Below are 9,496 nucleotides of genomic sequence, written 5' to 3'. Positions count from 1 at the left end.
CATTATACAGTGTCTTAATTTTGACAATTGTCAAACAGATGCTTGCGCAACATGCGCTTGAAAGATAATTTGGTTTTTTTGGATATCTAAACCGTTCATTCAGTCATTTATGCAAAAGAAATCGCAATTAGAATTTCATAAAAACACTAACAACGGTACAGAAAAGTACCAGGCTGGCAGCCACATAAGGTGCAACAGTCATATTGGGCGCGTTTCCATCTCTCACGAAATACGGCAACACGTCCAAAGGAGCGGAGTAAGTGATCCATATGGGGCCTTCGTAGGTCTTATTTGTGTCGCCCTGGTCGAACCATACTCCGGAAGGAAGATAGACGGCACGGGATGTTGTATTTGCTGTTAAAACCGGTGCTACAAGAATTCTCTCGCCTAAAAGGAATTCTGAAAGAAGAGCATTCGATGAGATCTTTTCTAACATTTTTTATGGATATATTCAATTATCTTAACTGATGTACCAATATTATGGGGTGTGTGTCATCGATACGATAAGAAGAAGACCAAAATTATTCAGAAAAATAACAAAACCAATTCTTACCATCCCAAATAACAAATGTCTGATTATCATTTGGGTCAGCCCACCACAACGGGGCCACAACTGGATTTCCATTCTCAACAGATGCTTTCATTGCCTCATAGATGTAATCCGCATATTTTGCGTGCATATCTGCGTACCTCCTGCTTATTTCTGTTGTCTGCAAAAAGACAGCATTTACTAAATACTATTATGTCGATTAATTTCACTGCTAGAGTCGTTGATATCCAAACATCGAAGATTTGCCTTCACCGCTACGAGTGTTAGGCGAAAAGTCTCACTCAACTGCATAGAGACGTTCAGGTTTAATATTTTTATTGCTTTCTTCGATATCTAATCTGCAACATTTCCATTAGCTTCCCCGAAAGTATCTTGAGGGAATTTATTTGTATGACTACTTGTATTAACACCGTAGTTAAAGTCCATTTTAAGAATATCCTCTTTATTTTATATACATAACGAGTGTGCATCTTTTAGCTACCACTATTATAGTGACATTGTTGTGAACACGGTCGAGAACTGACGGAAAGGAAGAGAGAAATAATTTAAAAGCAAAAAAAAAAACAGAAGGGGAAAATGTTACCGTAATGTACGTTCGTTACCGTAAAAGGGTTATGATTGGGGGAAGATAGACGGAAACAGGCGAATAGAATCTCACTCAGTAAACAAATAAAAGAGAAGGTCAAAGTAAGCGGCTACAAAAATTAAGGACTAGCTAATGATCACGAGGAAAGAAGGTGACTACACCGCTAAGAGCACAACTCTTAAATAGGATAATGACGATTATTGGAATAATGCTTCAATGAAATGTATCAATCAGTATGTAGGAAGTCCACATTTCTTCGTATTTCTTTGACGAAGGTATCATTACGGAGGTATTTGCTACGTCGTCATCTAATAATCTATCGTGGTAAGTGAGTTTTTTGCACTTAAGATGTTCATTGACATGTTATGAAATCTCTCGCGAAATCTTATGCAACAGACGGAAGGATTGGGTATTTGAACTACGGATATTCTTTTATCTATAAAGAAGTGTTAACTTCTAGTGTAACGTTTATCGCAATTTTTCCTTTGTTATTAGTCATCTTTATTACCAAGTTAATTTAGGTATATAAATCGGACAATAGGAAGCAACATGTACTTTACTTTTCATAGTCAAGTGTTGATAAACAGATTGTATTTGCCCACTTGATAACAGCTCCCTTTGATATGATGACTTACACTAAACTGTAAAAACACTATGGCCTTCTGTTTTACTGTTGCCAAGAAACTGGTTACGTAATAGGTACGTACCTCACTGTCAAATTGCCATGGTGCGAAGGAAAACTGCATTGCAGGCAAAAACGTATTCGCTTGTACCCATCGTATGAACAACTCTTTAGTCGGGAAATCCGATTCTTCATGAGCCAAATTGTACCCATTTCCTCCGATCATATCGGGTAACACGTAGGTGTATCCATTTAGGTTCATCTGGATGGAAGTTGTAATTAAGGTGGATAAGCCGTTGTTTAGACCCCAGATGGAATCGCGATCCACCATCCGTACGAAGATTGGTAGGTCTTGTGTTCTGAATAATAAGAACAACATTAATGACAACCATTGACTTACAAATAAATGGACGACGGGTCTAATACAAAAACCACGAAAAAAATGTCCCAAGTCAACCTATTTAAACGTAGTGACATGTAAAGGAATATGAAAAAGCTAAAACGTTGAATTTAAATTGTAATGTCATCGCAATACTGTCTAATTTTGCTTGCTTCGCTGTCAGTCGAACAAACGAAGACTAAAGCGTGAATGACGCTCTGTATACGATTTTAACGCCCTATAAGTTCGGACACTTTTTACGCGCACCCGACGTCCATATAATTGTAAGTCAATGACGACAACAACGTGGTTAATATGAAAATTCTAAACAATTGTTACATGTATTTGTTGAGTTTGAAATGAAGTGAACCCTTTCCAGGCCAACAATCTCTATATGAAAAAGGTGAAAATGGTTTCAAGATATTTTGATTTGGTACCTGAATCCACATCGAACTTCTATCATATTTCCGAATCTAGCGCAGGTTCTCACGAAGGCATCCACGATATGGTGGGGATGATAATCGATGTCACCATGTTGTACAGTTACCTAAACAAAACAATACCTAAAACTGATTGAAAACTACAATCTAGTCACAGAAGAGGAAAGCAGTCTTCTTGGGAGTGACCTTAGATAGTAAACTTCAATGGTTTCCACATATATCTTCCCTGGCCAGCAGAGTAAGCTCCGCTGCATACGCAGTCCGCAGAATACGTGAGCTTACCGATGTTAGTACTGCTAGACTAGTTTACTTTAGTTACTTCCATAGTATAATGTCCTACGGGATTCTCATGTGGGGTAAAGCGGCAGATATTCAAACCATATTTGTATTGCAAAAACTAGCGATTCGTTCTGTGTGCCGTCTAGGCTCTCGGGTTTCTCTCAGAGAAAAGTTTAAGGAGACTGGTATCATGACTGTGGCATCACAGTACATTTACTCAAATATTTTATATGCCCGTAAAAATATACATAATTTCAATAAGAAAGAAGATATCCATAATATTAACCTTAGAGCTAAGTCCAAACTCATGGTACCACGATTTCGTTGAACCAAGGTAAACAACTCTTTTATGGGGAACTGTATACGTTTTTACAATAAGATTCCGGAGCATATATTAAGTTTATCATTTCCTAAGTTTAAAAACTACATTAAAAATATTTTGATCGAAAAATCATATTACAAAATTGAAGACTACGTGTTAGATAAAGATGTATGGAAAGACGACACGGCTCCAGAATCCACACAAATTTGATTCAAAGTGTATTCCATAGCATTTAAGTTTATTTGAAAAGAGCAATCCCTAGAGTTTCTTGCTCGTTCTTCTCAGGGAGGTCAGCGTAGTGAACGAGCAGTAGCTTAAATGTGACGATTTCAAGTGTAAATTTATTTTACCTATGGAATAAATAATCTTTGACTTTGACTTTGATTTTGACTTAGAAACAAATTGCATCAAGGAATTGAACGAACTCAAATTAATTCGACATGTTCCAACTTGAACCAAAATTCGTTTACATTTGCAGCGAATGGTCTATGAGTTTATATTTTTATTCATACTTATTCAATGTGGCCAAAATTAGATGTTAAGATTTTTAGGAAAATATGTTACCGAAGGGATATAGTCAGTCTCTCCAGCATCAAACTTGAAACTGTCAATGCCATAAGTGTCGCTGAGGTTCTTGACTCGCTGGTACCACCACTCGGCGGCGTCAGGGTTGGTGAAGTCAATGTAACCAGAGTCAGTACCATTACTGTTCCACCAAAAGCCGTCAACGCTACCTTCTTCGTTTGCCATTAAATAGCTGAAAAGGCAAATTATAACTCAAAAAGGCGATTCGTTTTATGGAGAGTACCTATTTGATTTCGATTGACAAACGTCAGTGGTTGAGTGGCTTGCACACCGGTTTTCATGGTGTCGACATCTCTGAGGTCCCGGGTTTGATCCCCGGCCGGGTCAATGTAGAAAAAACTAACTTTTCTATATTGTCTCGGGTCTGTACTTTCAAAATGTTTTTATGAAACTAGCATTCATTTATAACAATTGCGGTTTCATAATATTTGTATAAATTTGGATATACTTATTGGTAGTCTGGTCTATCATAGCTTGCAGCGTTCAATTAAGAATGAATGAGAACATGGGGAAATATACACGTATATAACATTATTTGTGCCAATAATTTAATGAAAATCAACGTACCCGTACTCTAAGGCTTCAGAGTACCAAGGATCGCAACCTTTGTTAATTAACGGATGAATCCACATAGTTACGCGATATCCCAAACTTTTGAGGTCCGAAACTAATTTACCCAAGTCGGGGAATTTATTCTCATCCACTGTAAGAGATCCATGGCAGGATTCCCAAATACCATCGATTTCTATCTGAGAGTTGTTAAATCCGTGATCTAGAATTTCATTAGCAAATTCCAAAGTTTTGGTCGCGTCGATATCTTCGGAATACTGGGCCCAAGTGGACCAAATGGGGTGTTTAACCATTATGTAATCTACCAAGTCTGATGGTTTCCCTAAATAATTGGCAACTGCATGTTTATGAGCTTCCTTTACATTTGATAGGAACCAAATGTCATATGATAGCTCAGTATGGTTTCTTCTAGATGAATAAGGTAAAGACTTCTGTGCTCCAAAACAAATGTGATTTGCTAACAAATTGCGATAGTCCACAAAGAGTGGTACTTGTGGATGAACATATATATATTCTCCTGCTGAGTTGAGCCAATATCTTTCTGCGATACCACCGTTATTAGCTTCTTTTACTACGTATCCAGTGTAGCGGTATTCGGCGTCTTCAATAGGGTACACTTGATTTAGTTGCATTGGCCCACCATACCAGTGCTTGGAACCTAGAAAAGTTACAAATTAAGTTTGATAAATGATTTTTTAGACGTAATGTTGAAAATAGAAAACCTTCATTTGTAATTATGATGACTGTAGAAGACAGGGATAATATGAATTTCTCATATCGTTATTTTACATTATTTATTGTGATTCTTTGTGAAACAACTTCACTATGATTACGAATACAAAGATCGAACGCACAGAAAAATTTCGTCGACGTGGTGAGAAGCAAGACCTCACATATGAGTACAGAGTTTTAGCTCTCTTCGCCAACGGGTTACTGAGTCCAACATTTAACCCCCCAACATATCCTCTAATCGAAATTGCCTTTGATACACACATAATGGTTACGTACTATCAGATGTAGCATATTTTTGAGTTTTGTTACCAAATTGATATAGCGGCGAATCCACTCTTTTTATTAGATGATAAAACTTATTTAAGGAAATGTGATCAGAACGGAATTTAAAGGCCAGGACTAAAACATTTTTAGAAAATAAGCTGTCCTCAAATCGGAACTATCGCGGTAGATGCTCTTACACAGTTTTATATCAAATTTCTTTCACCACAGAAATGTCACCATAGAGCTTACTCCATATGTCCATATTTAGATTTCTTACAAATGGAATGATTTATGTAGCAAGAGGTTTACATGATGTTACCGCCTAACGATTGCGTCGCTAGCTGATTTGTTTGTTTGTGTAATGGTATCTATTGCACACATTTTTGGGTAGTAAAGTAACTGTTAATTTCTAAGCTTCATATACTAATGGGCGTACCTTAGCTCCCCAAAACACATCAGACTAAGTGCGGTTTTCGAAGAATGACGACTTTGCAAGCAACTACAGAGTCAGAAAAGGATAAAGCTTCTACTACTGCAATTAGCTGTTTTATTTACATTGCTATAAGGTTGGAATTATTATGTATATAAGTTGGTTTCTGGTATACCTAGCTAACATTGAATCATTTAACTGAAAGATTTTTCCTACCAAAACTAATGCAGTCTTCAAGTCGAGGATGCATCTGCGTATCCCATCGTATCCTGATACCCTTGGCGTTCTTAGCCGTATCTGAAAGCATGAGCAGCTGCAGAATAGCATTTTCAATGTGTACTTCGATTCCACCTTCTATATTTTCCGTTGTGAATGGAGAAAGTAGTGTTCGACCAATGTGACCGAGTTCTATTCGTTCTTCATCTGAAATTTAACATAGATTAGATTATTTATATGTAAAGCTCTACTGTATACCATGACAATTCTGTGGTGCACAAAAACTGTTATATTCTTAACTTATTGTTGTTGTCATTATGAGTAAGATTTTCATATTGAACTTACTTTTTTCTAAGATTAGTAGAAAGCCTCCGCTCAGCTGAGGCTCTAAATTGAGCATGACGTCATCAGCGCGCAGGGAGATTTGTGTGTGCGCCCGCGCAGCTAGCGTCAGCAACCCTGTAGGATTACACTATTGCTATTAACTAGCTCCATTAGCTATTGATAATAATCAGAATGCTCAGTTTGGCAGGCTCCCGACAGGTTAATAGAAATATCTATAAATTATAAACGTAAATAAATATGATATTTGTGTGATGATATTTCAGCTAAGCATCGTCAGGGTAAGTTCCGATAAGTTGAACACATTAACTAATTTTAACTGTCTTTAAAAGATAATTTTGTGCTCTACTTTTTGCTATTTAAAACGGATATTTGACCATTTGTCACTTCGCCCCGTTGTAGTTGTGGACGGTAGTCGTGCAAAGTTGCCAACGGACGATGTTACTCATAGCTCAGTTGGTAGGTTGTTTCTTGCTACAACCGGGAATGCCGGGAATCCATAATCGCGTTACCGGGACTGATTACAACTTGCCACCAGGAACCAGAAATCCCCAGAAGCAAGTTCTAAGTAAACAACAGTTATTTTGAAAAAATGTCACGCGCTCTTGCAACTAACTTGCATACATTTCACTTGCGTTTTAAAAAGCGCGCCCGCCGCCGCCGCTTAATGCATGTTTTTTCATTTTTTGTTTAGAACATCGAGTATGTAACCAGAAATAGAGATGAAATAAGGGCCGTAGATTCCTGGTAACACATCAGTGGTACATCACTTATAAATATCAAATCTCGTTTGCACTGAAATATAGTCAGCGCCAACAACTGACCTGTGTGTACGTCTCCGTATATTCCAAAAATATTTTGTATTTTTTGTAATAAAGATAATATCTCTAACAATTGGAGCTGTTCCATTCGGTGGTGTGGAGAAAACAGCAAAACATCTAATTACAAAACAAACGGAATCGCATTTCATCGGTAATTAAATATTAAAATGTCCGTTTGCAATTTTCTTAAATTATCAGGTTAATCTGGTCGACTCCAAGTGAAACAATTGACGACACCTATCAATTGTTTCTAATTCGGGCTGGCCAATGGGAGCGTGGTTGTCACAGTAATGATACGGCAGAATAATTTTCAAACAAATTAAATGACGTCTCTATTTCTGGTTATATACTCGATGGTTCAGAAACAAGAAATAAAACTTTGTCCTGTAGAATATTTAACCGCAAGCACCCTAACGTCTCTGCTTGATCAGTCGTAAGCATGGCACTTGTTAATAAAGCCCAAAACTTTGGTTTTCGTAAAATTCCGCGATTTTAGATCAGGAAAAAATTGTTTCATTGCCAATGTTACGTATGTACGAGTTATTAGTTATCAGTTTATCGAGATTGGTCTATACCAATCTCGATAAACTGATAACTCGATATCACAATAATCTATATAAAACAGTAAGTTCTGACTGAAGTATCAACGCACAGTCAAGACTACATATAAGCTAAATATATGTACATACAAGTATATGATATATACAGGCCATCACACGGCAATGCCACATGGAGGGAAAGTACCTTAAATACCGTAGATATAAAATTTTACTGAAAAGAGACTTCATTTTGATATAAAGACAACTCGAACTGCATTCAAAGATTTTTAAATAATCGCCTGTCTGAACCGGGAATCGAACTCGCCAAATGTGAAAAAACAAACACCTGTAATTTTACTACTTACTTTTTACTCCATGTGGCATAGCCGTGAGACGCCCTGTACATATGACTATAGATTCCTTTTAGTATGTAAGCGCCCCGTGTGTATATGTGTGTGTCAGAAAAGTTCCAGAAAAACCCCTGGTATCATACAAAAAATTTGAAAACCCAAAGTTCACATTAACACTTTTCCCCTCTACGTAGGATTAATTACATTATAGAGGGATCCCTGGAGGGGTAATGGCAATAACGGTTACTTATTAACAGTTATTTATTATAAAATGTTGTCAATTATCCTATTGTTATTTTATTTTGTATGCATTAAGGTACCTGCGAATTTGGCCAGCCGATTAATATGACCACATACCAATATCTCTAAAAATTTGTAGCGTACAAAACCCAACAAATTGGTATATGTACGGTTACGGGGTTCGCATAATAGAGACACACACGCCTCCCCTGCCGCGTATTCGCCATTCGCCCAGACGTGTCAAAGCCGGAGGACACATCTGATAATATGGCCAGCGACTGGCCATATTTGTCTGCACCTAATATTGGCCAAATTTACCTTATGGTTTTTGAACCTAGCAACCCCTGGAGTTTCTTGCTCATTCTTCTCAGGGGAATCTGCCTTACGAATGAGCGGTAGAGTTGAACCATTGTGACGATTTCAAGTGTAATAATGCTTACCTATGAAATAAAGATGGGGGCAATATGAAATTAGCATATATTTTAATTCGTTAGATACTGATTTTACTCATTTTCCATAAAAGTGTATGCTAAAATTTTAAATTATAGAATAGTAAATTGTTCCGTATAGTTAATATGACCATAGGCATATTTACGTACAGTGTGTAAATATGGCCACTTTCTTAAGCACATTGATAAAGGATTTATTTTTATGTCAATGTTGATTGTTTCCATTGTCATTCATAGAACCATAATATCATGTTAAATTGTAATAGAAAAGATTCCGATAATAATCCGTGATAATTTTCCATACAGTAAATATGGCCATTTGTATGACCATATTTACATACAGGTTTGGAAATATGGCCACTTTCGCTTTTTTTAAGGTAAAATTGTTTTTAAGTTCCATGCAGTTGCCATACTAAACTATGAAACTTAGATAAATACTCTATAAAAATAAATAGTAATGATTGATCTCGCATAAAAACTGACCGAAAAATACGACTTCAAACCTTAAGGTGGCCATATTCGACCCAGGTACCTTACATTAATGACAGTGAAAGAATGTTGTATAATCTGTTAGTAACGAAGCAATTAATTCCTTCATAAAGTTTTTTTACACACTATACATGTATAACAACTGAAGTGACGCAGCAATGTCATCAAAGTACTTGAATCCAAGGTTATGAAATAAACTTAAAAATAATGGCGGATAATCGCGCCAACGCAAAGTTGTTATATTTTTTAACTGTTATTGTAGTTGGCATAGCAATAAATAAACCAAAACAA

The 9,496-nt window shown here is 36.7% G+C and overlaps 1 protein-coding gene across 1 annotated transcript in view; it reads right to left on the bottom strand.

Annotated features, from left to right (window-relative positions):
* The window catches only part of LOC113228318 (myogenesis-regulating glycosidase-like), a 10,167-nt gene continuing 671 nt past the window's right edge, over positions 1 to 9,496 (bottom strand). Inside the window, exons 2-9 of the mRNA XM_026461577.1 lie at positions 6,321 to 6,434; positions 5,976 to 6,182; positions 4,331 to 4,991; positions 3,743 to 3,935; positions 2,575 to 2,684; positions 1,844 to 2,117; positions 554 to 710; positions 1 to 399 (exon numbers count right to left, since the gene is read on the bottom strand). Of these exons, the coding sequence (XP_026317362.1) occupies positions 128 to 399; positions 554 to 710; positions 1,844 to 2,117; positions 2,575 to 2,684; positions 3,743 to 3,935; positions 4,331 to 4,991; positions 5,976 to 6,182; positions 6,321 to 6,434 (1,988 nt within the window). The 3' untranslated portion in view covers positions 1 to 127. The remainder of the gene's footprint in view (positions 400 to 553; positions 711 to 1,843; positions 2,118 to 2,574; positions 2,685 to 3,742; positions 3,936 to 4,330; positions 4,992 to 5,975; positions 6,183 to 6,320; positions 6,435 to 9,496) is intronic.

The sequence above is a fragment of the Hyposmocoma kahamanoa genome, unplaced genomic scaffold (assembly GCF_003589595.1).
Source record: "Hyposmocoma kahamanoa isolate Upper Pololo Valley unplaced genomic scaffold, ASM358959v1 226, whole genome shotgun sequence".
In the NCBI taxonomy this organism is placed as follows: domain Eukaryota; kingdom Metazoa; phylum Arthropoda; class Insecta; order Lepidoptera; family Cosmopterigidae; genus Hyposmocoma; species Hyposmocoma kahamanoa.
This window is presented reverse-complemented; position numbering and strand designations above follow the sequence as displayed.